Source organism: Heteronotia binoei, chromosome 8, assembly GCF_032191835.1.
Source record: "Heteronotia binoei isolate CCM8104 ecotype False Entrance Well chromosome 8, APGP_CSIRO_Hbin_v1, whole genome shotgun sequence".
NCBI lineage: Eukaryota > Metazoa > Chordata > Lepidosauria > Squamata > Gekkonidae > Heteronotia > Heteronotia binoei.
This window is the reverse complement of record NC_083230.1, coordinates 58,953,734-58,972,474: the sequence shown is the minus strand read 5'-3', so window position 1 is coordinate 58,972,474 and position 18,741 is coordinate 58,953,734. Positions and strand designations below refer to the sequence as shown.

The 18,741-nt window shown below is 38.9% G+C and overlaps 1 protein-coding gene across 6 annotated transcripts in view; it reads left to right on the top strand.

Moving 5' to 3' along the window:
• Window positions 1-18,741, top strand: part of PPP1R12A (protein phosphatase 1 regulatory subunit 12A) — a 190,562-nt gene that overhangs the window by 152,578 nt on the left and 19,243 nt on the right. For 3 of the 6 annotated variants that reach the window (XM_060245126.1, XM_060245129.1, XM_060245130.1), the window contains 7 exons: window positions 327-445; window positions 5,371-5,436; window positions 7,033-7,049; window positions 9,216-9,342; window positions 11,061-11,165; window positions 12,687-12,734; window positions 15,677-15,727. In XM_060245126.1, coding sequence (XP_060101109.1) covers window positions 327-445; window positions 5,371-5,436; window positions 7,033-7,049; window positions 9,216-9,342; window positions 11,061-11,165; window positions 12,687-12,734; window positions 15,677-15,727 — 533 coding nt within the window. Of the gene's footprint in view, window positions 1-326; window positions 446-5,370; window positions 5,437-7,032; window positions 7,050-9,215; window positions 9,343-11,060; window positions 11,166-12,686; window positions 12,735-14,951; window positions 14,983-15,676; window positions 15,728-18,741 lie in introns of all 6 variants that reach the window. The other 3 variants (XM_060245131.1, XM_060245128.1, XM_060245127.1) reach the window with 2 other exon arrangements.

Genomic DNA, 18,741 nt, shown 5'->3' with positions numbered 1-18,741 from the left:
TTTTTACTGTGCAAGAATAGCAAAATCAACATGCAGACATTCAACATGTGAAAGCACTGATAGAGATATTAGGCTTTAATTATCAAAATTAAAGTCTTATGTATTCAATTTAGATTGGCTGAGGTAAAGCTAGAATAACAGGACAATATATAAAGAGAACAGTGGCTGAATAAGTTCTGTTTTCTGTATTTTAAAAAAATATTTTAGACATTTGATAAAACTGGGTACTGGGCGCCTTGCTTGAGGAATCACAATAAAAAAAACTTTGTAGCATAAAGAATACTTTCTGGGCTTCATTAAAATATAAAACATTACTATTTAAATAGAAGCTGGAAAGAAAGAAGAAGAAAAAGAAGAGGATAAGTCACAAACAAAATCAATAAGGGAAAGAAGACGACCAAGAGAAAAACGAAGATCAACTGGAGTTTCTTTTTGGACTCAAGATGTAAGTGAGAATCCACTGTAACTGCCACTAAATCTAGAGTCCAGTGGCACCTTTAAGATGACACTGGACTCTACCCACCTGGATCTGCCACTAAATATGTATTTGCAAACAGTTAGGGAACATTCAATCCAACAGTATTTGTTCAGTGAATGTGGCATTACCATGCAATGAACCGTTTCTGAAAATGTAGCTTCTACACTGTGTTTTTGACATTTTAGATACAGGTAATGTTCAAAGTAGGCACCGTGATTTAAATAGCACTCTTAGCACGGATCATGCCTTTGTATACAGAACTCTGTTTCATGGATCACCAGTTCAGCCACAGTCTCTGTGTGAGTTTTCCATGAGTGGAACAAAAGACCCTGTGAAAGACTCCTATAAATCAACCAAGGTGGCCCACACAGCCTCTTAAGAATCCAGAGAATTACAGTCCGTTAAAATAAAATGTTTCCTTCAGTAATAAGGTAGGCGGTATAAAGGCTTTGGGTTTGCTGCCATGAGGTAATGTTTATGGTAAGCAAGAAGGACATGGAGATCACAGAGACAGAAGTTGCATAAAATAGCACATGTTTATTTATGGATTGTTTGAAAGAACAGTTCAGCTGCACAGGTCTTCAGACAGTGTCAGGGGAAGCCTGGTGAGGTACTTAAGCTAGTTATGACTTCAGATTGTGATTTGTATTTCTTTTTAACACTTGCAGTTACAAACAGACTTCCACTGCCTAGACATCAGGTTGGATTCTTTCTCACACACACAGGATTCCACCCTCATCAGCCTGCTGTTTTCCAAGCGTCATATTAAATGATACAATGTTTGTTCATCAGCAGAAACAAGCCTCACAACCAGGTTCTCTGCCTTCTCTCAGTTAAAACTCTCTGCCATGCTACCAGGCAGAGGTACCCTTTAAACAGTCTGTTCTCTTGCTGAGGCAGACCCAAACTCACTGCTGTTGTGTTTCCATCCAGCATTCCATTCCTCTCCATACAGAACCCCTGTAGGCTCAGAGGTGAAACAGTCGTTTTACCTTTCAGGGGCAGGATAACCTTCTGTCTGTCATAGACCCCTTAGCTACTGCTGTTGTCTAGGAAGGCAGGAGATCATTATGCCGTTCAGCCATCAGTTATAAGCTTAAACTAATATCAATTTGTGAACAATATTCTGCCATATTGAAACTGGTCTCTTTTTTTCAAAATATAAGCATGGCTGTAGAAAATCATGGATTGGTGTCAAAACTTCAGCAACTTTTTGAAAGTAGTTCCCAATCTTTTCAAGTATGAGGATCTCTAGTCAATATTTTTTAAAAATGCAATGAAACCCCACCCCCTTGCCACGATACTAGTTATATTATTACTATCTGTTGGTTGAGAAAGTAGATAATGACAGAAGGATTAAAATGACAATGCTTAGTGTGCATATGGATTTGCAGACCCCTACAGTAACTGCCTGAAGAGAAATACACACAATTATCAGTGATGATAATGATAAAAAATAAAGATATTTATTTGTTACTTTTTACGCGATCATACCAGACTCAAGACAGCTTCAGAAAAATTGTCATTGCTAATTCCATATTTTAACCTGTTGGATTAATTTTACTGCAAGCTTGTAGTTTTAAAATGGCTTTCTGACTGTTTTAAGGTTTATGCTGTTGTTGTTTCACTTTTAGGTTTTACAGACTTTTGTTTCATAGGTTTTAATTTTTGTTTGCTCTTCTTTTAGAAAGGTGGCATTGTACTATATGTAAAAATGTGATAAATTATCCATTCAACAAACTTTTCACAAAAAAATACAATCTTTTCATCAAAAATTGATAGCTCTATGTTCTTAGTATAACTGGATTTAAAAAGATGTTTGGCTTTATAAAAGATGACAGTAACTTTATAAATATTTAACTTCATTGCTTTACTTGTATGCAACCTAAAAGGTGATGTAAGATTTTTAAAACAAGTAAATAATAATACAAATTCAAGAACACACACACAAGCTTTCTCTCCAATGACCCATTTGAGGTGACTTACATTATAAAAATATTGTATTTGTTATGGATGACTTTGTCCCCTAAAATTTTGGGCTGGCTTCTAGATGCAAGAAAAATTTACCAAGGCTTGCACTGAGATGTTGTGTAAAACAAGCTTCCATAATGTGGGAGGTGAAACAGTGGCACAGCCAGCTTCCAAAACAGAAGTTTTAATTTATGGTTCCCTATTTATTTGTTCATTTTTTTTAAAGGTAAGCATGATAAGATGAGCAGGATTGAGGCTATAGGCTCAGATCAGCTAGTAAGATCTGGGGGGTTTTCCATACACTTTACAAGAACTCTCCCTAAAATGCAGAGTAAGTCATTTTCCTGCAGGGACTAGGGCTAATGTCTGTAACAGTTCCCCAGAAAGGAACCTTGAGGACCATAACCTAGAATCATAGAGTTGGAAGGGAGCTCCAGGGTCATCTAGTCCAACCCCCTGTACAATGCAGGAAATCCACAAATACCACCCCCCTAATTTCACAGGATCTGCATTGCAGTCAGATGGCCATCCAGCCTCTGTTTAAAAACTTCCAAAAAAAGAGAGCCCACCACCTCCTGAGGAAGCCTTTTCCACTGACGAACCGCTCTAATGGTCAGGAAGTTCTTCCTAATGTTGAGCCAGAAACTCTTTTGATTAAATTTCAGCCCATTGGTTCTGGTCCTACTTTCTGTGGCGACAGAAAACGATTCTGCACCATCCTCTATATGACAGCCCTTCAAGTACTTGGTGATCATATCACCTCTCAGCCGCCTCCTCTCCAGGCTAGACATGCCCAGCTCCTTCAACTTTTCTTCGTAGGACTTGGTCTCCAGACCCCTCACCATCTTTGTTGCCCTTGTTCCAGCTTGTCTATATCCATCTTTAAATGTGGTGCCCTAAACTGAACACAGTACTCCAGGTGAGGTCTTACCAGAGCAGAGTAAAGCGATACCATCACTATACGTGGTCTGGACACTATACTTCTGTTAATACAACCCAATATTGCATTTGCCTTTTTAGCTACTGCATCACACTGTTGACTCATGTTCAGTGTATGATCCGCTAAGACCCCTAGATCCTTTTGCACATATTACTGCCCAGACAAGTATCCCCTATCCTATGCATGGGGTTTTTCTTACCTAAATTTAAAGGATAGAAACAAAGTGGTTAACACTGAGACTACACAATACAAAGTTCTGAAGAATGTACTATACAGAACAGTTGAATCTTTCAGAACTTGATTATTTATTTCAAAGATTAAGATTCTGGTCCTGGTGGTTAGAAAGACAGAATTCATAACAGAGACAAATCTTTGTAAAAGGCTTCTGACAGGACAACATCTGTGCCAGTATGGGTGCATGTCTTTCCTAAAGCCTCAAGTCATAACTACCCACAATACTGCCCTTTTCTGTAGAGGCTAATACTTGACAACTGAGTTTTGCCTGAGTCTGGTTTTACCAGCTATTCTTCAGCAAGTAAATAGACCAGTCTGTAAAGTATGCTGTAATGGACTCAGGCACTTAACCTGGAAGCTGGGAACAGCTTTGCAACGATCGACTGGGATGCAGCCATGGTAATTAAAATGTAGCAAATTGAAGAGGTTTGCTGAAGAGAAAACACCTCGGAGTTTTGTTTTGGTTTTTGGAGTTGGAGCTTGTGTACTGAACAGTGGAGTAGAGACTGGGTACTGAAGCTGAAGAGTTGCTGTGTGAAGCAACTGGACAAGGAGCTGAGAATAGCCAGTGGGCTAAGTTCCTTGGGAGACAGAAGTAAATAAAACCTTCTGTCAGTGAGAGAGTTTCTGGTCAGAAGGGGGTCACAGCCAGACACCTTCTGTGAGGCAAAACTCTCTGTGGGGTTCTGTCAGCACAACAGAGCAGACTCCTAGTTTAAACTGAGAATACGCAAACACTCTGAAAGGAGGACTTTTGTATAGTTTTAAAGCCTGCCTGTTTATAATTATATTAGTATCTCAGCCTGACAAACCTCTGGTGTTTAGTGATTATTTTGCCCACCATCTGCCTGCCAACTGATTTACTTTTAATACAACGAATTAATATTATTGTATCCCTCTTCCTTGCCTTTTATGAACTAATAAATATTCTTTTTATGATTTTTGAAATTTAAAAACGTTTGGTGCCTATTTTGTATACTTCTGATAGGATTTCTAGGTGGGTGCCTGAGGTACTGGGTGGAGGTGACAAAAAATTCTTAGTGGTCATCCTTCCAAGCTGACCCTGACCGGTTTCTCACATATGCTTCCAGTAAGGACCCCAAATCTGTGTTTGGCATGTAACAATAATTGTGTGGGGAAAGCAATTTGCAGGGGATAATGTGCAAGTGGGAATACTTAACACCACCTGCCTTAGCTCTCCCTCCCCAGCTTTTCCTGTTGGAGAAAAAGACTATTGGGTATAGGATTAAATTGGCCTCTCTCTTTTCTCCCCTACAAATTCCACCCAGCTGCTATAATTAGCATTTCCTAGTACTCATGTTTGCAGAAGTAATATGCCATTCTGTCCTAAGACATCCAGTCCAGGTATGCTGTTGAAGGGATATTTATTGTGCTGTCTACCAATTTGTTTTCTCTCATTGTAAGTCTCCAAGAATTCTGAGAGACATAACAGGGTAGCCCAAATTAATATAAATACACCAGCTTCTGTCCCCTCCATTAACCACATCACTTACTGTGTCTGTTTTTTCCTCCTCTTGAGAAAGGCTTATAGTGCCTGTGTTTAAATTTGCATCATCAGAAAGGGACAGGTGTTAACTAGGTTGCACACTGCTCTGAGCCTGGCTTGCCAGGGGAGGACAGTTAAAAAAATATAAATAAATAAATAATACTTGTTTTCTTGTAAAAATAATACCTGAAGACTGGGGAGTATGTATATAAATAATTTAAATGGCTTTTCTTTTTCCAGAGCGATGAAAATGAACAAGAGCATCAGTCTGACTCAGAGGAGGGAACAAATAAAAAAGAAGCACAGGTAATTATTTAAGTTACTTTATGTACCTAAAGTGGATTTTTGTACTGTATGTATTTGCTTCAGGCCTGGAGTTTTTTTAAAAAAGTTGATGACTTCATTTGAATTTCTCATAAGTATTGTTCTCTACAACGTTCAGCTCTGTTGTTCTCAGCTTTTCTGCTCCATGTAGTAACTTGCCTGTTCATCTCAACAATCTCCTATTCTGTGTCTTGTTCATGCAATGACAAAAACACTTGCATTACATATAAAACAATGCATACCCATGTATTCAAATAACTTCATTAACTTCAGAAATTGCGAGGTTTTGCCAGTTACTGATCCCAGTTAACTCAGCGCATATGAAAATGGTCAGAAGTTTATTGGAGATCGATACAGAGCAATGGACCCTTTGCTACAAAGCCATTGCTAACAATGGGGTAACTTGCAAGCAGAACCAAGCAAAAAGGTGCGCAAGCTAGAGCTAGCCCCTGTCCATTAAGGTTCCCAGGATTAGGTGCATAACAGAGAGAGTCTTCTCAGGGCACTCAAGGTTGTCTGGCCAGAGCCAGACGTTGCTATGGCTGCAAGTTAATAGTTCCACAGCTAAAGTCTTCCTCCTGTGCATCTTGTGAAAAGTTGCTAGCAAGTGAAATGCCAAAGCAAGCACAATTGGATACATGTTTGAGCAAGGGAGAAAATGAATATACAGTCCAGACTATTAAGAGTATAATATAAGGAAATAGGAATTACTGAATAAGAATGAACAACTCAACACATAGATTTACCCTGCTCCATACTGCAGATGGCTTTTTGTCATCAGACTATAGTACACTCACTACTGCCCCACTCTCCTTTTACATTTTGATGTATTACTGTCATCAGAATGTTGTCTTTACCACAGCAGTTTCACATGGTGAATATTTCATTGGAATGAGTTCATTTGTATTTGCCTTTTCATTGGAAACTGAAGTTTCCTGTGATTCTTTTTTCTCCTTGATGGGGTGAATACTTATTCTCATTATGTGATGGAAGCAAAAAAAGAGAAAGAATCCAGTGTAAAATCGACATAAGAAAAAAACTGTGATGATTTTGCTACCTAACAGGGTATATAGAATTGGCTATTAAAAGCATAAAACAGTAGGATCTTTTAGTATGTTTTTATGACCTTGATCAAAAATAGAGAAGAGGAATCATATACCTTTGCTTCCTGATGTACTCAGAATCTCAGAAATACTTTGCAGAATTCTAGTTGTGCTATACCAAAGAGTTTTTGGACTTGTTCTTCTCAAGTATAATCTTCCCTCTTCCTATCAAACAACTTTTTAAACAAAAGGGACATAAAGCAGTAGTTTGTTTTGTATGTCTGCTGTTCAAAGGGGGGGTTAATATGCCCAAGGTCTTGGCAGCCTCTCCTTGGACCCTGGCCTATACTTTCATTCTGTGATATAATTTGTTGTCATTTCTAAGATGACTCAAGTAGTATATACGATCAGAGCCCATGATTTTAAAGGTGTTCAGTTATTGTTTTGCTGTTCTGCGGGAATTTGTTTACTGCTTGCTTAATCCTGTAACAGAGATACAGTTGTGTAAAGTTGCTTTGTTTAATTTCTTTTTCAGGGTGAAAGCCTTTCAAGGTATTTGCTCTTTTACAGTTTGGATTTTTTAAAAGATGTGCCATGTAATTTTAAAAATTGTGTTAGTACTTATGGCTTGAGCAAGTCATTATGTGTATGGGGAAAAATAAACACAAATCAGGGATCCACTGCCAGCCACACTCTTCAGATAAATATTAAAATTTTAGAAGCTTACATGCAGTTTAAACACAGCAGTGGCAGAGTGGTCATGTGGGCCTTTGCCATTACAGTATACTCCTGGGAACTTCTACTGCTTGCATGGAAAAAATATTCATTGTAGTCAGGGCTTTTTTTGTAGCAGGAACTCGCTTGCATATTAGGCCACACACCGCTGATGTAGCCAATCCTCCTGGAGCTTACAGTAGGCCCTGTACAAAAAGCCCTGTGAGCTCTTGGAGGATTGGCTGCATCAGGGGTGTGTGGCTTAATATGCAAAGGAGTTCCTGATTGTAGTGTTTCATTAATACTGCCATTAGTTGCAAAAGGCAGGTTTGCAAAGCCCACTTGTGTGGAAGCAATTACATGCTATCATTGTGGTGGCTGAACTGAGTTTTTTGTAAGTTCCATTTCCATTTTTCAATTTCAATACTTTCTTGCACGTTCATCTTACTTCAGTGCTGGTATAGCAGTGATTTATGAAAATAAAAATATATGTATAATAAAACTGGAAGATAAAAGAAATTGGAGAGACATGGACGATTATTTATTTCTATTTTATTAATGTGATTTCTATCACACTCTTCCTGCCAAAGCAGGCTCAGGGCGGGTTACAACACAGAGTCAAACAATAAATGCATCATATAATATCTCTAAAAAAAATTAAAATTATGTCCATTTAAACAACATTTGGATGGCAACATTAGTTCCTTGGTCTGATCAGATAGGAGTAACTCATCTGCTCAGTGATGGTTCAAGTCAACAGTTTAAGTCAACAGTTTAGGCAATATGAACAGGTTTAAACAGATTGGCAGGTTTGGGCAGAAGGGGCTGATCCTATTGGACATCCACTACCTCAACTGAAAGCCTGGTGGGGAATAGCTCCATCTTGCAGGCCCTGTGAAATTGCAATAAATCCCACAGGGCCCTGACCTTTATAGGGAGTTCATTCCGCCAGGTCAGGCCTGTGGATGAAAAGGCCATGGCCCTAGTCAAGGCTAAACAGACATTTGTTGGGCAGGGGATTGCCAGTCAAAGTTGATCAGCCGATCTCAGGGCCCTTCGTAGTATATATTGGGAGAGGCAGCAGGTATGATTGTTCCCTGGCTGTTCAGGGCCTTAAAGGTTAAAACCACAACCTCCCAACTTGCTACCCTCTCCAACTAACTCTGAGTAAGCTAAAAAAACCTCAGTTTCTAAACAATCAATAAATATTGATTCTCCCTTCTACCTAACTAACATCTCTGACATTTTGCCCCAGCAAACTGAAAGCATATGAAGTGCTGTAAGTGTCCAGGTCTTTTTCTCTAACATAAGGAGAGCCCAAACAGTTTCTTCTTTGATGACCCAGAATAGTAGGAGCCCAGAGGCAACCTCCAGTTTTCCACAAGACCCAGACACCTCCACTGGTCGCACCTCCAGAACACAGCTGCCCACAAAAACAACCTTTGTCAGGAGTTTTCAAGGCTGGCCTAGGACTATCAGGGTGGTCACGGAAGGGCCAGGTCCGTCAAACACATTGAGGGCTCACCTCTTCGCTCCTCTCTTTGTTTACTCTCTGGTTGAGGGCTTCAGATGTGACAGTTGTGGGAAAAGGTGGTAGTACGTTCCAGGTTCGTCAGTAACCTCCTGATAGTAACAAGTGCCACTGCTGCAGAACAAGCCATGGTAATGAGTATGGTGATTAGCACAGCAGTGGTGAAACTAACCAAAACCACAGTGTTGAGGCTGATACTCAGGCCCTCTGATGCTCCGCAGTGAGGTTCCTGAAGTTTAGAAAGTTTGGAAAATGGTACGGCTATGTTTGAAAAAGCCGTGGTGGCAAGGCCAACACTTGGGCCTGCAGCTGGGCTGGCAAGGGGATGGAGGCCACCTGCAGTTGTCCAGCTGTTAATCTAACCACTCACCACCGGTTCAACAAGGACTGCAAATAAGATGACATATATGAGTTCTAAATTTATATAAATAATTGGATTTTTGCAGTAAAACTTGTGCAACTTTTCCTTTAAGATATGACTTGGGATCAACAGGAGACCGTTACGATTCAGTACTAGGACGGACTGGGTACGGTTACTTGGAAGACCGCAAATCATATTCCAGTAAGCTAGATAAAGAAGATACAACAGATTTTAAAAAGGTATCTAGAGTTTAACAATAGCAGTTTAACATAATATAACTTTGAGCCTTTGTAATAATTCTGGATGTCTGTGTTTAAGTAGTTGGACTCAATATGCACGCATTGCTTTAAGAGCTGGAAGCTAACTTTTGAAGAGAGCCAGTTTGGTGTAGTGGTTAAGTGTGCAGACTCTTATCTGGGAGAACTGGGTTTGATTCCCCACTCCTCCACTTGCACCTGCTGGAATGGCCTTGGGTCAGCCATAGCTCTGGCAGAGGTTGTCCTTGAACGGGCAGCTGCTGTGAGAGCCCTCTCCAGCCCCACTCACCTCACAGGGTGTCTGTTGTGGGGGAGGAAGGTAAAGGAGATTGTGAGCTGCTCTGAGACTCTTCGGAGTGGAGGGCGGGATATAAATCCAATATCATCATCATCTTGAAACAGAAAAGGGAAACTTTGAGGAAAGCTTCCCTAATCACCATCTCCTTATCTTTGGTTCTCTGTCAGCTCGCCCTACATACTTTGCTAGGTTTAGTGCAACCTTTTTTATTCAAACTAGCAGCAAGCTGCCCTATGGATAAGTCTCCTGTTTTCTTTCATGAGGCAGATGCATTTTTGATGTGTCTTCATCCCATGGTATTTCCTTATGCAGGCTCCGGTTTTGTTACACTTGGTGCAGTTGCTCTCCTATGCTTATAGGTAGACTAGGCTGCCCTATGTTATTTAAGTGTTAAATGTACCCGTGCTTCATTAATTTCCTTTATGGTCTGTATTCCTTCCACCAACAGCGAACAGGTTCCATTATCTCAAGTCCCCTGTGATGTCTTTCTGTCATCTTTCCTTCCCTTAACTTTCTGAACTATTTGTACCTTCAAGCAGCTCTGCCTGTTCTACTGTTGCTTTCTGTGTATTGAAGGATGTCATGTTGTAGGAAAATTTAGGATACTTAGCTCTTTCCACTGACTCTATGCTGTTAAAATTGTACCATTCTGTACTAGAAATTCTTCAAGGCAGAGTAACACTTCATCCTATCTCTGTTGAGGCAATACTAGCATAATGTTTCATACCAGGTAAATTGTTGTCCCTGAATGGTATATGCAAGCTATAACTTCATGGCCTAGGACTAAAAGACTATCTCCTCCCTATGTGCTAAATAAGGTCTTCAGGCTTTAAGGAAATTTGTATTCTGGTGAAGTTGACTGCTTTAAGAAAAAACAAAGATATAGATAGTTTAGTTCGTTTATGGAATAGAATTATTCAAATGATAGAATTGTTAATTAGTAAGTAAATTTATCTGTAATGTTGTTGTTATCTGTTTATTTATGTTCCGTCCATTCCCCATAGGGGCTCAAAGCGGAGCACAACATGGATAATAAAATTACAATAAAATCAACATAACAAAACAGCATAACAGTAAAAACAGATTACGATGTTCAGTCCAACAGAATAGCTCAACAGTACCAAGATGTTGGCCTTTTTATAAGAGGGGTTTTATTCTGTTGGCTTTAATTGTCGTTTTTTTGGTTGTAAATTGTTTTATTCTGTTGGTTTTAATTGTTGGGGGGGGGGGGTTTTGTTGTAATTTGTAAGGCACCTTGAGTGAGAAAAGGTGGGGTGTAAATATTTTAATTAATTTCTCTCAAAAGAACTAAAGTCCATTCCATAAACAAATTGCAGCCATGTTATAATTCATAATCCAGGTTAAAAGGATTATTATAAAACCTATATTGAATTTTCCTTAGCTTTATGAACAAATTCTAGCTGAAAATGAGAAACTGAAAGCACAACTACACGATACCAACATGGAGCTGACAGATCTTAAGCTACAGTTGGAAAAGGCAACTCAGGTATTTCAAATTTCTCAATAAAATAAGGATCTCCAAAATCCAATAATGGGAGTGGCATTTTCTCCGGATGTGGTGTATACAGCCTTTAATGGTTCTGAATACTTTTGATCCTTTGTAAAAACTTGGCACACAACTCTTATTTAGTATATAAAACCATATTAAGCATGTAATCCACCTTGAGTCCAAGTGAGTAATGTGGATGATAAGTGACATAAATAAATTAGGGAGGTTCCCATAGCTTTTACCACTACAACATGAGCAAAATTAGAATTCCTACGTTACATGTCTGATTCACGTACCTCCAAGAGCTATAGTAAAGTAGAAAAATGAAAATATGAAGTATGTGATCTTTGTAATTAAGAGTTAGGCCAACATTCATAATTGTTTGTAGTGTTATAAATCTAACAATGTAAAATAATAACTTGGAACAGCTGTAAGGTAAGTCAGCTGTAGTAGTGTAAATAGGAGGCTGGTGGTTCCCCTTCCTTGCATGCACTGACATATAAGATTGCCAACTCTGGGCTGGGAAATTCCTGGAGATTTGGCAGTGGAGCCTGGAGAGGGTAGGGGAGGGACTTCAGCAGGGTATAATGCCATAACTTTAAAAGCAGCCATTTTGTCCTGGAGATTGGGTGTAATTCTAGGAGATTGCCCGGCCCCACCTGGAGGTTGGCAACCTTGCACGCGCACGCACACACACACACACACACAGTGATAAAAAGGCAGTTGTGCTTAGGCTGACTTTGACTCCAAACTGCTTTCAGTATTTCATGCTTGGTTTTCTTCTGTGCCTTATGCCATCAGAGGTGGTGTGGTATTTTTCTTTTACAGTATCACATACATGGGAGTCCTCCACCCCAGTTATGTAGAAACCTTTATTTTGTCTGTGAGTGGTCACTTTGCATAGCTGTTTGCACTGGAACCGTCTTACTTTGTCTCCATTGCAAAATTCCTATATTAAATCTGAGCAGGGACACATGATGCTGTGTTATACTGAGTCAGACTACAGGTTTGTCAAGGATAGTATTGTTTGCTCTGGCTGACAGTTACCCTCCAGGATCCTAAGTATAGGTCCTTTCCAAAGATGCCAGGAAATTAATTGGAACCTTATGCATGCAAAGCAAAGGATCTAGCAGTGAGCCATAATTGGTGCTAGTTATTAGGAAATATTGGCTTACAGTGGTTGAGCATTGCTAGCATCTTCCATATAGTCTTCTATATCTTATACTTCTGTTAAAATAATTTAGTCTGTCATATTGTTGGTTGTGTTTTTCATACTGCAGAAGTTGATAAAGCATCCTTCAGTGAGTTTAGACTTGTAAGTTAATCTTAGGAAAAGAACTCTGTGTCCATGCTTGGAACTTACATATTACAAGAAAAGGTAATATTATCTTTTGATTAGCATATTATTATGCTAGTACTATTTCAAAAATATAGCAAAGTGTTTCTTATTGTCTGTATTTTCACTGTGACTCCTCTTGCTGTACTTGACCCTGCATGTCATCAATTTTTCTTTTCCAGAGACAAGAAAGATTTGCTGACAGGTCTCTGTTAGAAATGGAAAAAAGGGTAAGTTCCTTCCTATGACTTTGACCCTCTTGTAAAACAGGCCGAATTGGAAAACTGTGAAAATAAAAACATCCCTAGCAATTGTATCAGAACAGAGTGTCTTATAGGAGGCATATATATATGAAAAACATAAAAACCAACATTTAAAATCGCAACTCAGGACTGCTACTAAACCTAATAAATACAGTCCTAAATAAAACTGTCTTTGTCTGCTTCCTAATGACTGAAAGTGAGGGGCCAACACACATTCTTGGGAAGGTTGTTCCATAATCATGGAGCTGCCACTGAAAAGACCCTCTGTCGTATACCTACCGTATAAGCTTCGTTGATTGATGGCCTCTCCCTGTGATCTTAATTCCCAAGATGAACATAAGGAAGAAGACAGTCCTTTAGATACCCCAGTCTCAAGCCATGTAGCACTTTAATGATCAAAATCAAGAACTTGAAATGGGCTCAGGAGCAAATCAGTAGCCAATGTTGCATATGATGCAGAGATCTGTGTTTCTTGAAAGTTTATGTTACAATAAAAGTTGTTAGTCTTAAAGGTGCTACTTAAAGGTACTACAATGTAATTGCCATAATTTTGGGATCAGATGCTCTCAGTGACTAGCCTCAACCAGCTGTCTAGCCACAGCATTCTGCAGTCGCTAGAGTCTCCAAACAATCTTCAAGGTAGCCTCAAGTAGAACACATTATAATAGTCCAGTCTAGATTATGGTGTTCTCCATTAGTAAGATTTGCTTATTATGAAATAGGTGTAATAGCCTTCTCATGTTTCAGAATTCTCAACGGCCTTACATTCTAAAAACTAATAGCTTAGAGAGTAGTGAAGAATGCATTGTTTCCCACTCCTTAGACTATTACATCTTTGATATTTGCAGGAATTGTTAAACATGTTTATACTGTAAAATATTGTAAAAGCAGCTGCTTATATGAGTCAAAGTTAGTAGCATTTTCTCTAGATGGCAGTGATTAAGAGACTAGCTCATATATTGAACCTATTCCAGTTGTCTCTGGGAGCACACAGGGCGGTCACTGGGCTTGTAACCAAAATGCACTCACATGTACATGCCCTTACAATTATCTGATGTCCATGATTTGCATAATCGCAACAACTGAACAAGGGAATATAGTTTGTGTGGATTTCCATTGGACCTCCAGCCGAATGTGCAATTGATAGTATACCCGGCTGGCAGTGTGCTTTTCCAAAGCCAGTATACTGACTATTTTATCCAGTTTCCCCTGTTATATCATGATTTTAAAAATTTATAGTTATTTCTATCTCACTCTTTCTGCTAAAGGTGCTCAAGGTTACATAAACAAAAATACCAGCATAAAGCAATCTCATGTTAAAATTTTAGTGATGTAATAAACATAAGTATCAATAACAGTAAATTTCTTAAGCAGGTGCAGAATGGGCTTGCCACAGACTAGCTGCAATTTGTTGGCACTTTCCACCATCACCAGAAATTTAGCACAGTTGGCACCAGCTGGATACATGTGGAGAGAAAAAGCCCTGTCCTACATAGCCACTACTTTAATTCGGTTAATTATGTAGTATGTTTAGCACAAGGGTGTGTTACCCGTGTTAACATAATGATAATAACAAGCATTGTCCGAAATTTGGTTTGTGACTTGTTTTGGTGAAGATCTTGGTCTCTGACTTATGCCAATTAACTCACTGTTCCTTAACTGAGTACTGCTACATGTGGACATATTTTCCAGAAATCTAATTTTTATTGGTATGTAGGGATGGAGAGAATAAATTTGAGAATGGCCACAGGCATTATGACTGAACTAAACTCTTCGTTAGTTCAGCTGTAATGACAGACCACAGTTTATGCGTACTAGCCATCTTTACAGAGCATCAAACCTGAAGATGTCAAGCAAGAATCTCAATGGTAGTTTGATGCTAAGTAGTATACTATAATCTGGAAAACCTGTGGCTTGCCTTTGCATCTGAATCATCAGACCATGATTTTGAGATAACATTCCACCTTTTTATATGATACCTGGGGATTCTGGTGGGAGGCAAGCAAAGACTTTAAAACATGTATTGTCATCACAAAGCACATTTTTCTTGTATGCTTGAGACACAAAATGAGTAAGGCATATCATGGTTTGTTTGTTGCATCAGAGCCATGTGACTGGGAAAAATATGCCTACAAAGTCACTTAACTATTATTAAACTAAATTCAAATGGTTTGTATCTGAAAGGTGACCGACAAGAGTCAGTATCTACGGGGCGGTATGATCTAACCAGAGTTTTACACATTTCAGTTGATGCTGCTTGTTGTATTGCATAACACCATTGAATGCAGATGTTAATGTACACTTTGGAGTAATCTGCTTTTGTCTTTCACTTTTTGAAAATATTTGAATGTCAATAGCTACTGAAGCTGCTTTATTAATGAGAGCCACTGCATTTGTCTTAACATCAGGCAAGACAAGCTTATAATCTTATTGTCCAGTATGTGTGATAAAAGAATATGCACTGGAATAATACAGTTATTATTACTTTGGGTGAAGTACTGAGCGCAAACTAACATTTGCCTGTTTATGGAAGCTTATGTTTTGTGTTTCCTTTTTCTTCAGGCAGGCAGTATGTCATATGCATTTCTTATATGTTCAATTATCACAAATATAGCTAAAGGAGAAATCACCAACCAACTTTATAAAATCTATTGCCTGTTCAGCTTTATATAAAGAATGGATTGAGTTGGTAGAATTTTACTAAGGTTTTGTTCTGTTGTCTTGATTCCAAATCAGAAGTTTGGGGTTTTTTACACATCACTGGCCTCGCAACCTCTTGTCTCCACTGTGCTTATGGTTGTTTAATCTTGAAAGTTTAAAATTGCACTTGATTCACTGTGTTTAAAGTAAATACCCTCAAATGCTGGGGTATCTGTGCAAAAAAAAATAATGCAAATACTTTGCTGTAGGAACGAAGAGCTCTAGAAAGGCGAATATCTGAAATGGAAGAGGAACTCAAAGTAAGTGTGCATTAATTTAAATCAATTTAGGGAGATGGTGCTGATTATATGCTACAGTGAAGAAATTCCCTGGTCAATGTATTTTAAGATTGCATCAAATTACTGAATATAATTTCTAAATTTTGAAGGATTTTTACAATAGTCATGTAATTGAACCGTATGAAGGCTAAGTGGTTAAGTGTGCAGACTCTTATCTGTGAGAACCGGGTTGGATTCCCTACTTCTCCACATGTGCCTGCTGATGTAACCTTGAGTCAGTCATAAGTTCTCGCAGAACTGTTCCTCTCAAGAGCAGTTTCTGTTAGAGCTCTCTCAGCTCCACCTACCTCACAGTGGGTGTCTGTTGTAGGGAGGGGAAGTGAAAGGCGATTGTAAGCTGCTCTGAGATTCCTTTGGGTAGTGAAATGTGGGATATAAATCCAGTACCATCATCATCTATGAGAAAGGTTTTCTCTTGCTTTCAAAGTTTAGCCAGATGCTCTTAACTACTACGATTCTATTGTCAGTGTGGCACTTGTTATTTGCCTTGTACATCTAGAATGAAAGAGTAATTACATTAGGAAAACTGATGATTTGGGGAAAGTAAAATATAGAACATTTTTCATTTAATATTATGGTAGTAAAGACATGAAATTTATCCCTGTTGTGAAAGTTTAATTTACCTACTTTAAAAATTTCTATCCTGTCTTACCTCCTTGGACTCAAACTAGTGAACAATGTAATTTTCATGTTGCAAAAACATAAATAATAATCCAATTAACAAAACTAAAACACACAGTGTACCCATATAAAGGTATTCATATTTAAAAGACACAAGAACAGCAAACTCAGTCATATTTGTTGGCAGCAAAAAATCACCCTTCACTAAACGCTCTCTGGAATAGGACTGCCTTAGATGCCTTCATAAATATAGCAAGGGAAGGATATGCTTCACTATAGGAAATTTTAATGCTCAAAAAATAGATTTGACATCTAGAAGACTCAACAAATAATCACTGGATAGATCCTCATAAAGACAAGAGTTACAGGGCATGATGTAAAGTTCAGAGGTGGAACCAGCTGTTTAGGAAGGTGATGAGTTCCCCTTCATTTGCAGTCTTCAAAACGTGGCTGGATGATTGTCGGAGATGCTTTAGGCTGATCCTGCATGGAGCAGGGCATTGGAGTAGATGGTCTGTATGGCCCCTTCCAACTAATTCTAAAGAACACAAATCAGATTTCATGTATGAATATTTTTAATTCAGCGTCAGACAAAAGTTGCAATCTGTATTTGTAATTCTATCAGGCAGAAATTTATTTAAAGTCATAAGTTTCCCACTAACATAGAGAAAACAAATAAATAATCAGGCAAACTTGATCCGTATCCATGGCAAACCATTCAATATCACAGTAATCCAAGTCTATGCCCCAACCACTGGAAAAAAGGGGCAAATTTATTATATTTTGCATACTTTTATACTCTTTTAGTAAGTCTACAATTTTTGAAGCTTTTGTTCCTTTGAGTTCCTTCCTTAAGTTCAAAGATATATCTTTGAAATTTATTAAATGAAAACTCACCTTCAGATGTTCTCCTTTTCATCTCTAGCCGTATTTGCCTGCTCAACATGAAACAACTACTGTTTCTAATCCTTATCTTATATCCCTTTCTTTTATTAAGTTTTACCTCTGAATTTCTTTCTATAAAGTGAACTTTCTCTTCATTGTTGTGGTCTTTGTGAAGTCCCACACAGAAACTGTGTATATACAAACCAGGTTTGAAACTCAGCTGGGCACAAGGTTAATCCTCTTATTCCAATGGCTCTCTGCCTACTAGCTATGTGAGGGGACAGAGGGAGTGCATCACATCCTTCTGTTCTCTTTGCTGCTGTAGATAAAAGATATTTCTAAGAATTTTTGGACTGTCAGGAAAATAACATGTGTGGGGAAAATTTAAATATTATATTAATAAATGTTCCCAATGTGACAGCAAAATGGTACAGTCATATCAGCCTTCTTTGGACCGGTTCAACTTTAGGAAGGGACACATCTCTAGATATTCATTATGTGGATGGTGTGTACCAAAAACAATAAGCAATAGATTTCAAGACAAAGCAGCCCTTTGGAAAAAAGGCTCTGGAAGACGCAGTAAACAAAAACAAAATCATAAAAACAAACCCATCACCTCTTACACAAAATTCCTGACGCCAACTATTGCACATATTGTTAAAATTCATAACCAAGATTTACACTCTCAATTCCCCTCCTTTCCAACTGAGCAACATAACAGAAACGGGCAATCTTAGATGAAACATCAGAATGAGCGTCAGACAGGAGGAAGGCAATCTGCTCATCCTCCGGCCTGCCCGCCAAGGACCCGAGAATTGGAGAGATTAATCTTGCCCTCAAGTCATTGTAATTAGGGCACCGCAAAACGATGTGGAGAGTTGTTTCGACCTCATTGCAATTACAGGGGCACAATCTTTCCAGATATGGGTACCCAGCGTAACGTCCCAAAAGCACCGAAGAGAAAAGTGCGTTGAGTCGTGCTTTTGAGAAAGCTATCCGATGTTTTGGGATAGTGATGTTGAAAAGATACCTGGCTGGGGACAGTACTTCGGCTTGCTTCCCTAAGAAAATGTGCGCAGAAAGACTAGCTCTAGCAGAACTCAGTTCAAGCTCAACCAACCTCAGGCGCAAAAGTTCTTTCGCATCCCTCAGTTCCATCATTGCTACGGACTCAGGGGAGAGATCACAGAGTCTAAAATGATCTAGACACCTTTTCTCCCAAGTTCCCGCAAAAGAGTCGAAAAAAATCAGATGGGGAAGGCCACCTGGCTTTGAGAGAACCCTCAAAAAGTAACAAAGGGTGTTTAACCACATAGACGTCTCGATGCTTGGGACGCCAGATTCCAACCTGATGGCAGTGTTTGGCACACAACTGGGAACAGACAGAAGTTTGTGCAAGAGTTTAGTTTGTACTATCTCCAACGGCTTGGTGGTTGAATAAGGGGCAATTTCAGCGCCATAGAGCAACT